The sequence below is a fragment of the Mesoplodon mirus genome (assembly GCF_964341445.2).
Source record: "Mesoplodon mirus genome assembly, chromosome: X".
NCBI classification, from domain to species: Eukaryota; Metazoa; Chordata; class Mammalia; order Artiodactyla; family Ziphiidae; genus Mesoplodon; species Mesoplodon mirus.
Genome location: NC_138981.1, coordinates 86,801,798 through 86,816,300, shown reverse-complemented (window position 1 = coordinate 86,816,300; position 14,503 = coordinate 86,801,798). Strand labels below are relative to the sequence as shown.

General features: G+C 42.2%; 1 protein-coding gene across 7 annotated transcripts; it reads right to left on the bottom strand.

Moving 5' to 3' along the window:
• Positions 1-7,140: 7,140 nt before the first annotated feature.
• On the bottom strand, positions 7,141-11,246 carry ARMCX1 (armadillo repeat containing X-linked 1). 7 transcript variants are annotated; one of them, XM_082610447.1, is made up of 5 exons: positions 11,139-11,246; positions 10,729-10,797; positions 10,138-10,300; positions 9,278-9,392; positions 7,141-9,024 (listed from the first exon to the last, which is right to left on the bottom strand). In XM_082610447.1, exon 5 carries the CDS (start codon positions 8,892-8,894, stop codon positions 7,530-7,532), a length of 1,365 nt encoding a protein of 454 aa, XP_082466573.1. In that variant the 5' UTR covers positions 8,895-9,024; positions 9,278-9,392; positions 10,138-10,300; positions 10,729-10,797; positions 11,139-11,246; the 3' UTR covers positions 7,141-7,529. The 7 variants fall into 7 exon arrangements, with proteins under 7 accessions (XP_082466573.1, XP_082466576.1, XP_082466574.1 ...); XM_082610450.1 differs by having other exon boundaries at positions 10,138-10,240; XM_082610448.1 differs by having other exon boundaries at positions 10,729-10,794.
• Between the last annotated feature and the right edge of the window lie 3,257 nt (positions 11,247-14,503).

Sequence of the window (14,503 nt, the reverse complement as noted above, 5' to 3'; positions counted from 1 at the left end):
GATTTATACTACCAAGTATTAAGATGTATCATAGAGTTTATTTTTATAACTTAGAGGTAAAAAAAACTTTCCTCAGGATGAACAAAGGCCCAGAAGCCATAAAGGGAAAATATGAAAAATTTAATCACCTACAGGTGATCACCTATAAAGGGAAAAAAATCATGAATGACGCTAAATGAATTAGATATCCATCTACTTTGAGAGCACTAATTTCTACCTAAGTCAGCTTGCCCTGATTCCCTGAGCACTAAATAAACAACCTTCTGATGATAATTTGGTTTCTGATGCACATTGACCTTAGGGACAGAATGTTCTGAGCAGCCAACACTAAGAATCTGATCTATTTGGTAATTACATTTCTTATAGTAACATAGACTGTCATTCTGTTATTTTATTTTCAAAAAGAAATTCCACCCCATTTAATAACATGTTATGTCCATGTGCAAACTTAGAAAAATGCTCAATAAACAGAAGGCTCTAATGCCCAAACAAACATGCTTGTACTACACTTACTCTTTCACTTTTTAAAATGTAAATGGTCAACAGGGCCAAAAAGTTACACTTAGCCCACTGCCAGTGCTGGATTGAATTCCATTGGCATGAACCTGTTAGGATAAAGTTACCCATCCAGTAAGGCTTCTTTCCCACCCCTTACCTTCTCCCTCCACTCAGGCTTACCCCCAAGCCCAACATTGCCCAAGCCCTTAACACAAGGCCTGAGAGGGACCCAATGGAGAGGGGAAAGTATGGAGATACACATCTCTGAAAGTAAATATGTGTTATCCTGCTTGACACCACGCCTCAGGGCAGAGCAAACCAAGGGTCATTACCCTAGTCTTCTGCACCCCGAGAAGGCAGCACCATAGTTCTGGTTTAAAGGCAAGGAAGAGCCACAGTTTAAACAGAGAAATCAGAAAAAAAGTTCAACCTGGGATGTGATGTAAAATTAATGTAAAAAGATAGCATTGAAAGTAGTCATAATCACTCTTCAAAATAACCATTCTCAAGGGAATTTAGCAGAGAAATTAACCAAACAGAGGCATAAGCACAAAATTTGCCCAAACCACATCAATTTGCTAAACCTACACTTAGAACCTCTTTTGAAACAAGGCAAGTAAAATATGAATTTAAAAATAGAAAACCAGTTTCCTGAGCCTTGAAATATTATGCTTTGGGTGACAATTTATAAGAGAACTATACTCCATCTTTGTAAAATTCCCTTTGAACACATTTGACTGGGATAGATCCACTTAAATTCCTAAAACAATTAGATGAGAGAAAACCCAAAATAGCAGAATATCCTCTGAGTTTCTAATTTCCTCAGTTACCCAGAAGTTGCCAAGCTCTCTAAAGAGAGGACCCTGGCCCCTCCCTGCCCCGATGAGCTGCCACAATCACAGAACTGTGCCCTTCCCAAAATGTTTGAGAGTGGCAGCCTCCGATGTGAAAGCATGAGGACATCTGCGTGTGGCTGGGCCGGCCCTGTGGCCTCCCCGGACCAGGCAGTCACATATCTGTCTCACACAGCACTTACCAAAGTCTGGGTGATTCCGTGCCAAACAATACCAGGTGTGGGACATCAAAATTACATCAGTGCACATAGGGCTGTGCCACGTTAAGACTGGTGCCTTCTCAGTCTCTGTTCAACAAAGGTCCAAAAAATCTTGGCATCCAGCCACACCCAGGTCACCGTATTACCACAGCAATGACAAATATTATTCTGTATCAAATGCCCACCGCTGCATGACCTGGTGTCATGGGAATTAAGCGGTCACCCACAAAAGACACAGAAGCACAAAGAGGCTACTGCCAATGGTCTCTCAGAAGGAGGAAAGGAAAAGACAAGTGTGAGGGAGGGATAGGGAAGAAGAATGGGAAGGGATGAGAAAAGAGACCTGCAGGAGCAGATGGACACTGGTCAGACCTGTGCCCCTGCTGCACGGTGGCTTTTTATTATGCAAATTGACCTCATTTTTCACCCCATGTAGAAAAGTCACTCAGCACCCCAAGTTCAAGATATCAATACAGAAGTTTTTATTATTTGCTCCATTCTCCAACTGCTCACCCTACCTGACACATACGAGCAGCAAGATAAATATGAGTATCTCTGTTTCTCACCCGAGCCTTGACTATAGGCAACCCCTAAGACTTTACTCTTTCTTCTACACCTTGCTGTGCGGGTATCTACAAAGTTACGTAGTCAACGTCCAGAATCTCATCTCCGTCTCTGTCTTCATCAAGGGGAGTTTTGTGTTGGGTATCTATGGAGGCATTATACAGATGTTTGGCTCCATACTAAGCAACTTTAAAGCAACCAGTTGCTCAGGTTTGGAAGGTCACTGGCTCAGCCTCTTACTAATGGAGTGATCTTGGGAATCTTACCCAACTTATCCAAATCCCATTTCTTCTTCAGCAAAAATATAATAATATTTACTTGACATGATTATTGAGACTAAGGTGGGGATGGGAGGGAAATATATAAAATGCCAATGTCTGACAAATGCTAGGTACCGCCCACCTCTTTTCTTCTATAATATACATGTCTTTGACATACATATCTTGCTTACCAAATTTGAGTAATATTATTTTAAGAAGGAGAAAACTCAAAGGCTTCTAATATTGTCTGAAATTATTATTATTATAATCTTATTTAATTATTTACAACCTAAAATTAGGCATCAATGCCTTTACTTACAGCTCTTGGAGAGAAAAATATCTTTCCTCTAGCCATCTTGGCTTCTGGGCTGGGACTCTGTGACAAAAGACAGATTAACAAGAGAAAAGCATACACATTTATTTAACACAAGGTTTATGTGATATAGGAGGCTTCATAAGGAAATGAGATCCAAAGAAGTGGCAAAACCTAAATGCTTATATATTGGATTGAAGGAAGAAAAGCAATTGTGCAAAAGAAACTAAAATATGTGGAGACTAGGGCTTCCCTGGTGGTGCAGTGGTTGTGAGTCCGCCTGCCGATGCAGGGGACACGGGTTCGTGCCCCTGTCTGGGAAGATCCCACATGCTGCAGAGCGGCTAGGCCCGTGAGCCATGGCCGCTGAGCCTGCGTGTCCAGAGCCTGTGCTCCGCAACGGGAGAGGCCACAACAGTGAGAGGCCCGCATACCTCAAAAAAAAAAAAATATATATATATATATATATATATATATATATATATGTGGAGACTAAAGGAAGATAAAAGTTATTTTGACAAGAACTGTTTTACAGAATTCTCTCAGCCTCAACTCCCCATCTCTGGTGACAATAATATGTCTTTCCTCCTAGTACAGGAAGGGCATCGTTCACATTGGATTTTTATCTCTTGTCTTCAGGAAGAAAAGGGAAGTTCAGAGCACACTTCTTGTACCTGATATTTTTCAAGTGCTTTTAGCTCAAAATAATCCTTATGCCAAAGTGGCATATTTTGGGGTAGCATATTCTGCCACTCTTCACTCTCATACAAAGTACAAAGCAAAAAACTCACAAATTAAAAATAAATCAAGCTACATAACTAAACAAATTTAAATTAACATTAATTCCATGAGATTGATAATGTTGCTTTGGTGGCTCTAAATCAGTCTGCAACATAAATATGATACCAATGGCAAGAACACAGATTCTCTTGATTTAAACATTCCTTCAGTAGGGTGAGTCTAATGACTCCCCCTCAACTCTCTGCCAGTTTCGTAACTCAAACTACTGCAAAACCTCTATCAGTACAAAGTGATACTTAGCTTACTATGGAGCAAATGCATCTTCTATGTATTATGTCTTTATGTAGTCTCATTGATGAGAAACAATTTCATTGATCTAAGATGCCTTTGATTTTTAGATACATCAGTATTTTATATACCACTAAGAATGAAAAATATATACTTCTATTTAAACTATGACACAATGCTAAGGTGCCACCAACTATAAGATCTATCATAACTTCAGAAATACTAAAACTGGGGGGCAGGGGGTGGCAGGGAAACATCTATCTTATGACCAATGAATACAGTGGTGCTCACATTTAGTGCCATCCATGACAGTATTTAACATAAACACAAAATTTGGCTCCCAAGTCACCAGGTGACAGTTGAAAATACAGAATATACTTATAATGAATTTCTTTAATGAAAAGAGAACACTTAAAAAACATTTATAGGAAATGCCTTAAACCCAGAAACATGTAAGTGTACTCCCAGAATTCCACCAACCCTACTTTGAGAAATACTTAGGCTTCATGTCTTCATGTCTAAACCCAGGCATTAGGAATGTTGTAAAAATTGATGAGATGGAATTGAGGAAACATATTCAGTTCTTAGAAGGGAACAAAGACCCTATTCCTCAGAGGAATTATTTTATCAGTTTATTTATTAAAATCCACTGGGCCAACAGGTACACGAAAAGGTGCTCAAAATCCACTAACCATCAGGGAAATAGAAATCAAAACCACAATGAAATATCACTTCACACCTGTTATAATGGGTATCATCAAAATGACAAGAGATAACAAGTGTTGGCGAGGGCATGGAGAAAGGGAACCCTTGTGCACTGTTGGTGGAAATGCAAATTGGTACAGCCACTATGCAAAACAGTATGGAGGTTCCTTAAAAAAATGAAAAATAGAACTATCATATGATCTAGCAATCCCACTTCTGGATATATGTCCAAAGGAAATAAAAACAAGATCTCGAAAAGATATCTGCACACCCATAAGCATTGCAACATTCTTCATAATGGCTAAGATATGGAAACAATCTAAGTGTCTATCAACAGATGCATGGTTAAAGAAGATGTAGTATATATACCACAGCCATGAGAAAGAAGGAAATCTTGCTGTTTTCAATAACTTTGGGAAAACTTGTAGGAAATTATGCTAAGTGAAATAAGTCAGACAGAGAATGATAAATACTGTATGATATCACTTATATGTGGAATCTAAAAAAGACGAACTCAGAGAGTAGAGTGGTAGTTACTGGGGACTAGGGGTGGAGGAAATGGGGGGATATTGGTCAAATGGTACAAATTTCCAGTTATAAGATTAACAAGTTCTGAGGACCTAATGTACAACATGGTGATTATAGCTAGTAATACTGTATTATGTATTTGAATGTTGCTAAGAGAGTAGATTTTAAATATTCTCACCCCAAAAAAGAAATAGTGATTATGTGACAGGATGGAGGTGGTAGCTAATGCTATCGTAGTAGTCATTTTGCAATATATATACATATATATATGTATCAATCAACAGGTCATACACCTTAAACTTACACAATGTTATGTCAATTATATCTCAATAAAGCTGGGGAAAAATAACACTAGTGTATGGCAGAAGGACACCTTAGAAAAAAGGTAAATTAAAAATCATCCACCCTGTCTTTTAGCTAATTAAGGGTGTTCACTTTTATCAATTAACTCCTATGTTCCAGCACTACTTTAGCAGTTTACCCACATTACCTCATTTAATCATATGATATAAGGACTCTTATTATCCACATCTTGACAGCTCATCTATCATTTCAACACACCTTCCATTTTGGTCTAAATATTTTCCCACTCAGTATGTGGGAAACATATCCATATAAACCCCACCCATTCTCCCATTCTATCATCTCCTTCACTTCCAACCTAGCCTGTATCCAACATTTTTATTTTCCAACAATTACACAGAAAATCAATATACATTACAGATAAGAAAATACAGATGAGGGAAAAGATTCAAATATTAAATTCATGCACTGTCCTATTACTCATAGCCATTTTTCTTTTTTTGGTATATAGCCTTTCAGAAGTTTTAATGCATGTAAATATTTTATATTTCTCAAAAATGGAATACAGTATGTATATGGTCATGTAACTGGCTTTTCCACTTAAAATATATGCTGAATTTTTTCCATGTAAATAAGTATAGTTGCCCATCAACATTTTCAAGAGCTGAATAATATTTCAATGCCTTAATTTCTTAGCTAAGTGCCTATTTTAAGACACTTGGGTCATTCACAGTTTTTCACTCTTCAAAACAGTGCAAAGATGCACGAGCTTGTACAAGCCAGTTATTTCTCCTAAGCCAATTATATCTCCTAAGGACAAATTTTGTATAAGTGGAATCACTGGGTCAAAGAACATGCACATCTTGAAAGCTTCTGAAACATGTATCCAAACGGATCTTGTACCAAGTATGCTCCCACCAGCACAGTTTGAAAGTGTCCCTCCACCCACACCTTCACCATACTCTGGGTTGGAAGAGAGGTGGATCTTCTCCAGTATGGATGCCAACAGCCCTCTCTATGGTTCCATAAAGACCCTACCTCAACCAATCTTGTAAAAGAAATCTGATAGAAGCACTAAAAATTATTATTTTATATTTTCTCATAATTTCAAAATAATCACTAACATATTCACTCCCATAGACACCAGAGTTGGATAAGAAAGAAGATGTTTTCTTATCAAATTCCCTCAGGACTCTACAATAAAATTGTCCCTCTCTGTATGTCCCCAGGATAGGTTCCAGCACTTCTTCATTCAAAGCATCTCTCACTTCCTTCCTCCCCTTGCCACTCCCATTGCCACCAGTGAAATTTCACGCCTTTAGCATCTATGCCTGAACTATGGTGGTAACTTCCTAAGTGGTGTTCCAATCTCCAGTGGCCACTCCTTTCCCCACCCCAACTCTGACCCATTTTGCACACAAGTCAGCCACATAATGTTCCTTTCATCCTGTCGCTCCTCTGGTCACAAAAGAGTTTGGTGTCTCCCAGGGGTTGGTGGAATAATATACAGACACCTCAAGTTTAGAAATCAGGGATCCTCCATGAATGGAACTCACCCAACTGCTAGACTGTATTTTCCATCACTCCCCTCCCCACACTTTGTTCCACAGAGGAGGCACAGCCTCCTTCCTCTGTGGAGAAAAATTCCCACCTCCATGCCTTTCTTCCCATCACTCCTCCTTCCTCCAATGCCCTCCGCCCTGTTTTTATCCCATCCTTCATGCCCAGTTCTACTTAAGCATCCGGAGGAGAGCACTGTTGCCTGCAGAAATAGGAAGCAGATGGCCATGATTAGAGGTTATAAGTTTTGTTAATATCTTTTTGTTTGCATACATCTTGCCTCTCCAAATATATCATAAACTCAAGAACATGATAATTTTTTTTTTGCTGGTTAAAACACACAACTTTATTGATGAAACACAAGATTAACAAATGTAAACCAATACAAAAGTATAGCTTATTCGTGATTAGTTCGCTGTCAGTTTAAGTAGAGGAAAGAGTAAAAATATCTCAATCTAGGTAGCAAGATGGAATCAATAAATGCTTTCTTTGTACAAGCTCTAGTATTCATCTGACATCCTTAAAATGGTCTAGCCTAAAACCAACCATCAAAACCAGCATCACTGTTGATATGTGATATTCATTATTCCAAAATAGCAGCTGAAAGGATCTCTTTGCCATATAAGCACAGTGAAAAGCAAAGAATTTACAAAATGCATTGTTCCCAAGTGCAAACTAAAAAAATTACCTCAGTATTGTTTGGGACAGACCCCAGTTAAAGTTTGGTCAATACTTTTAGGACTTTTACTTTCACGACCAGATCACTGTGATTTGCTAATGCTTTGATTTTCTTAACACACACTCCAGATTCTTTGAATAAGAAAAAAAGTGAACTTCTGCTGAATTCTTTCCTGGATGAGGCAAGCCCTTCATTTTTTATGTTGTCATTTATATTCTCAAATAGGGTAAGGATATTAAGAAGAATCTCTCTGTCCCATTCTTTATTAAAGAGGGAAATCAATTCTGATGGTACTTTACAACTGACCAGCTCTCTTGTCATGGCTGGATTTTCAGTAAAGTTTATGATTAGTTTCATAATCTGAATCTTGGTAAAGTAATTTCCCAGGAATAACAAAGCAAAAAAGTCTGGAAAAGAATAGGAAAGCAAATGTTGGTAGTGATTTGTCACAGTCATGTTGGTTAACAGTCTTAGACCAGCCATCTGCACAGCTGAGTCCAAACGACAGATCATGGTGTCATCACACACTTGACTGATATATGTCTTAATCTTGCCCTGATTTTCCGCATTCACACTCAAGTTATTAAGGGCATTGTACGCCTTTTCCCTAATAATGGGATCTTTCGTTTTTATCAGTTTTGCAATAATTGGGAGACCACCCAATTCACGAATGGCATTTTGGTTAAATGAATATGCTGCATTGTTACCCAGAGTGACCAAGGCTACTTCCTGAATAAAAGGATCGTTAGTTCTTTCTAGGATGTTAAGGACCTTTTGAAGGTCAGTAGCACCCAGAATATCATCAATTTTATAGGGAAAGTTGAACTTGCCCCTTCGAACAGGCCATGATGTAGCTGGAGTCCTGGTGCTCTTACCTCTGGTCCTTCCCTTGGACTTGCCACTAGTCTTGCTCCCAGCCCTAGCTCCATTCCTCACAGGGTGGCAGCCTCCACCCCTGACTCCTGGGCAGGGTAAACCAGGTGTAAGGGTCCTGGTCCCAGAGATGGTACCCAACCTGGCCCCTTTGCCCACCTTTGCACTTGCCTGTTCCTTCAGGGTGCTGAAAAGGGCCTTGGCCTTGGCCTCTAGGCCACCTCCACTCTGGGCCTTCAAGTGGGCCTCTGCCTTTACATCAGGTCCACTCTTGAGTTCCACGGACACCTCAGCCTTGGCCTTTGAGTCACCCTGAAGTCTGGCTCCAGCCCCTGCCCCAGCATTAGCCTTAGCTCCTTTCCCAGTCTCTGCAATATCACTAGATTCCTCCTCCTCATCGTCATCGTGGTCGTCCCAGATTTTCTCACTCTCATCTCTTCCCCAGGTCAGTCTGTATACGCAGTAGCAGGCGCCAGCGCCGATCACTACACCAGCGGCCAAGCAGCCAGCTTCCCGAGTTCGGCCCATGCTGCCACGAGTGTCTGGAGGGTTTGCTCTGGCCAGAAGAGTGCTCCCAAGTCAGGGGGCAGGGGGAGGGGGCTGTGGAGTCTTCAGCTACAGCCAGCAGGCTCTGCTGCAGCTACAGATACTGGGGGACCTAAGAATGAAAGAGAGATTTGAGGCTTCAGTCTCCTCCTCCTGTGCCTTTGCATGCAGACAGACTGAACTACAGACCTACAAACAGACAAAACAAATGGGGACATGGCAGGGACTCAAGGGTTGATCACTGATTCCTTTTTTTAATCAGGAAGGTAATTTTGAAATTTTTCCCCACCTCCAGATTCTCCAACCTCATGTTCAACCACCCCACCCCAGTATGTTAAATTTAAGATAGCTTATCAGTTCCCTACCTCCCCTGCCCCTCCAGATGTCCTGGGGGCAGTGGCAGCCCCACATACACCCGCAGGGGTCCAGGTAGTTTCTTCCTTCTATTTCTTGCCTGGAAGTACACTGAGTCCTGCAAACCTGCATACAGAGCGGTGGGGGGGGTGGTGCTGAGAGCTCCTGGGACAGACAGATGAACCTCACCCGGGACAGGCCCCACGTTCCTCTGCGGAATCACTGGCCCTAGTCCCGCGGAGCCCAATATTTCCCACGTTCGGTTCCCCTTCTCTCTTCACTGAGCTGCAGCTTTGAAGTTCATTATGACCCGCCCCCCACCCCGTTCCTTCGATCTCCTCCAATCCTCCACCCAGCCCCCACCCCCGAAAGTCACTGCCTTCAAAGGTGACTGCCACAACTCCTTCCCTGTAACAAAATGGATGGTGGTGGAGGGAGAGTGTCTAGAAGCCAGACAGGCGTAAAATGCACAAAAGTCTCGAACTCCGCCCTTGCCTCCGCCACCCCCACCAACTCAGAGGTACCAGGATACTCCTACCCCCACCCATTATATCCACTGCTCGGGAGCAATTTCCTTCCTCCCTCATCTCGGTTTCCGCCTCCACCTAACCTAAGGACTGACAACTCTGGGACCAAAGAGTAATTTGGAGACAGGTCATCCCCACCCCCACCCCAGGACTCTCGTGACACCCTCGTCCTCCCAGCCACTTTTCCGTCCAGAGCACTTTCTTTTGCAAGCTCCGCAATGGTCCAGAGAGGAGAGGAGGAGGGGTGTGTGGGGGAGGTCCACGGGCCCACTGGAGTTTGCAGTCTTCACCATTCTCCAGCCCAGGGATCCCTAAATAGTGCCACCACTCTCACTCTGACATACTTGTTTCTGGACAATTTTCCTCTTCTTCCTGCTCCTAGAGTTGGATTTGCCTTCAGCCGCAAGATCCAAAGACACAGACAGGCGACAGGGCAGAGACAGATCGCTAGGCAGACAGAACAGCACTTCAGACAGTCCCAATTCCAGCCTTTCCGAATCCAAGGTCCTGGTTGTCAAACGGATTTCACCTTTTGGTCTCTCACCCTACCCCCACTTCTCAGGACTCCGCTAACAGCAACCCTCTTCCAGCAAGGGCGTCCATCCACCCCCTCCCCCAGCCCCAGCCCCAGCCCCAGCGGTCGGCCATTTTCCCAGGAAAAACCACACCCCTTTCGAACAACTGGAAAGAGGGGAGGCGGGGCGAGGGAGTGAGAAAAACCGGAGGAGCAAAAGAAAACCCAAAGATCTCTTTGATTCCCCTGCCCGACGCAGTCATAGCGCCAACGACAACTATGTTTCCTGTACGCGCTGTCTTCTCCTATTTCCTATATAAAAGATCAGGGAGGTAACTGGGGAGTCAGTAATGCGCCCGAGTTAGGAGGAGGACCCCAGCCATCCATCCCCGCCCTTCTGGGGGCCGCGGGGCAATCCCACCTTTACACTGACTTGCAGGGGTTCGGGGAAGATTCTTTATTCCTTTGCTCGGAGTGGTACAGCGCCCTACTGAAAGACACGGGGAATGACAAGACAGACGCCCAGCCCCAAGATACTGGCTTGCTAGATGGACCAGCACACAGGACAAGAATCTTAACATCGGCCCTTCCCGATTCAAGGCCCTGGATGCCAAAGGTTTCAGGTTTCCCCCCTCCTGGTCTGGGGTCTCCCGTGGAATCTGGCCCCCAAGGTCCACCATTCTTGTTCTTGAAAGGGCCGGGGATAGTGCAAGGGTGTGGAGAAAGCGAGCCTCGTCCTTCTTTAGTCTCCACCCTCCGCTACCCGCACCGCGGGAATCCCCTGGGCAAGCACCCATCCACACATAGACTGGCTGGGATCAGGAAAGTTACCTCCTCCTCCTCCTCTCCTGGCCACAGGCCCGCCAGCCCTCGAGGTAATAGGGAGATGGCAACCGGACCAAACGAAAGACCGGGATTAGAAGGACGTCTGCACACGTCGGCTCCTGCTCACGTGAGAGCTACGTCACTCGTGAGCTCAGAACCCCAATTACCACTCCCACCAGCAGTGCGGCAGGAGCCGGCCCACCCGTTTCCTTTCCCTTCACAGCAGGTCCTGCCACTCATTTTCCTCTGCCAATCCCAGAAACCAGAAGTAGCTTATCTTGCGGTTGGCATTTGCCTTTCTTTGGTTAGCAGAGAGAAACTACATCTGCTCCCATGTCCATTGGTCTTTTCTTCCTCTTTGAGGAATAATTTTTCTCTCCTTTACTCCCTGTCCACCCACCTCTCCCTTCACTCCCCCCCCCCCCGCACAACGCAGCCTCAATGCTCAGCGTTTCCCCTGCACCGCTATACGAAATGGGATTCAAGATCTCAGAAAAGGATATGGGTAGTGGGAATGTCTTACTTTCTTAAACTTTTCTGTTCATTTTTTAAAAATCAGTAATGCATTACTCTTATATTGAGAAAATAAAATGATGCTATCTTTGTTTGATTGGAGAAGAATTTAAGTCGGAGGGGAAAACCCAAAAGGCCTCGCTAATTTTACTATATTTATTTATAACACAAGGAAAATGTTTCCACTGGTTACAGTCAAAAAGAAGCTTTCAAAACGTAGTAACCTGTTTTAAAATGGAAAACTGTTATTTTTCACATGGTCTATGAATTAGTCCACAAAGATGACTAGTTGTCTAATCTTTGCCATTTTACATAAATGATCTATTACTTTTTCTAATTTTGGATCAACTTACAATTTGATAAAACAAAAACAATAAAATCTTGTATTGTTTGATTAAAGAAAGACATGCATTCAATGTCCCAAAGTCTTGGCTGTCTGCTGTGTGAACCTCTTGTGATTTGATGGCTGTTCTGAACACCTGCCCCAGATTAGCTTTTAGTCTACTAAAGCTGAGGAAGCTGAGGGTGTGAGGGACACAGAAATCATCCGATCTTCCCGGCCTTGTCAAGAAGGAAGGGTGGAAGGTGATGCCCTCCCACCTCTCCTATATTCCAGAGCTTCTCATCCCCTGCATTATAGAACCTGACTTTTTGCACACTCTAAAAATATACATGGACAGGTGACCAAAGTGGTAAATGCCACCTTTACTCAGGTGACAAAACTGAGTAAACACCTTTGACTTCTTTCCTCCCTCCCTCCCTCAAATTCCCACAGAGGTAACTCAGGGATGCAGAGAAGGGACTGCTGTTCCCACCTACTCCTGCAGCTGCAGGTTTCCATGAAGCCTAGAGAAGCAATTGCTGGGGGAAGCACCCAGGCCTGCCTGTCCTGCTCTGCCCTGATTAATGGTGGCCCAGTTAACCTTGTTCCTGGTGCCGTCTGCTGCTACCACCTGGCCTCAGAGGGGCAGCCTACTGGCCTCCCACCCCTGGCCTCCTTACCTCAGGGCACCCAGGGAGAACCCAGCCTTGCTGCAGGGTCACTGCCCGCAGCCCACACCCACCTTGGTGCTCCCTCAGCCAAATGTATCCTGGGCCTGAAGGACTCTCCCCACTAACCATACTGATTAACCTAGAGTAGGTATTCTCAACTGGCCACCTCTGTGTTCTACCTAAAATTGTATCAAAGTCATGTGCACGCATATGTCCATCAGAGTGGGAAGAGGGCTCATAGCTCTCATCACATTCTCACAGGCAACTAAGACTTAAAAAAAAACTAAAAATAACTCCCTTTGAAAAAAAAAGATACATCCCCTTAGTAGAAATCAATCTCTGTATCTCTCTCACACACATTATACACACTCTTTATTTTTTAAAAATATGTGCAAATAACCCAGAAATGTATAAAGTAGAATGTGAAAGTTCCCTGCAATGCCTGTTCCACCACAACCACTTATAACAATTTCCACCTTTCTTCATGCAAATACAGAGTCTATGAATGCATATGTGTTGAACAACAATATACAGAACAACTATATACAGGGCAAGAAGGCTCACACTGAGTGACATAAAGTGCAAAGAATCTTCACTTTAATTTGAGAACTGGTATCTTTAAAAATTGTTTCTTTCTATCCATGTCAACTTTTATGATCTTCAATAAATTTTATGTTTCTTCAGATAGGTCATACTCATTATTTGTTAAGTTTATTCCTAGGTGTTTTATGGTTTTGTTGCTTTGAGGGATGACATTCCTTTTATGATTATATTTTCTACCAGGTTATTGCCGAAGGAAATAATTCTGATATATTTACTTTTAGTGACCTTTCTTAATATTTCTAATAGAGGCATAACTCATTTTATTGCGCTTTGCTTTATTGTGATTCACAGACATTGATTTTTTTACTAATTGAAGGTTTGTGGCAACCCTGTGTCAAACAAGTCTATCAGTGCCATTTTTCCAACAGCATGTGCTCACTTCACGTCTCTATGTCACAGTTTGGTAATTCTCACAATATTTCAAACCTTTTCATTATTATTATATTTGTTATGGTGATCTGTGATCAGTGATCTTTGATGTTACTATTGCAAAAACATTACAACTCGTTGAAGGCTCAAATGATGGTTAGCATTTTTTAGCAGTAACATATTTTTAAATTAACGTATATACATTTTTAAAGACAATGTTTTGCACACTTAATAGACCACTGTATAGTGTAAACAAAACTTTCATATGCACTGGGAAACCAAAAAAATGTGTGACTCACTTTATTGCGATACTGGCTTTATTGTGGTAGTCTGGAATTGAACCCGCAATATCTCTAAGGTATGTCTGTAGTTTTTCAGTTGATAACTGGTTTTTCTAGGTATGCATACATAATCATTTGAAAATGATGATTTTTTTAATTTTGTCTTTTCCAATCATTATTATCTCTTATTCTTTGATTTTCTGGATGTACTACATCAACCACAACCTCCAGAACTATGTTGAATAATAATGGTGATCTGAGAGTCTCCTTATCTTGTTCTCGAAGTAAATGAGAATGGCGCTAATATTTCACCATTTGGTGTAATGTTAGCTATTTGTTTCTGCTGTGCTTTTCTTCATCTGTGTTTTTGTGATGGGGGAGATGTTTAAAACCTGCACTCTCATAACCCTTTATGTAAGACTGAGAAAATGTAACTGTCTACATCAAAATATTGGGAGGGGGAGAGAAAGAGGGAGCATTGCCACAAGTGCTGTGCTTATTGTGAATATGTTGATGAGCAAAAACAGACACTAATTCTGCTCTCATAGTGAAAACAGGTCCTTAATGAAATAATCACATATACATACAAAGTGAGAAAAATACTTTGAAGGA

Excerpts from the sequence above, each read along its gene's own strand:
- ARMCX1 (XM_082610447.1), bottom strand. The coding sequence starts at position 8,894 with ATGGGCCGAACTCGGGAAGCTGGCTGCTTGGCCGCTGGTGTAGTGATC.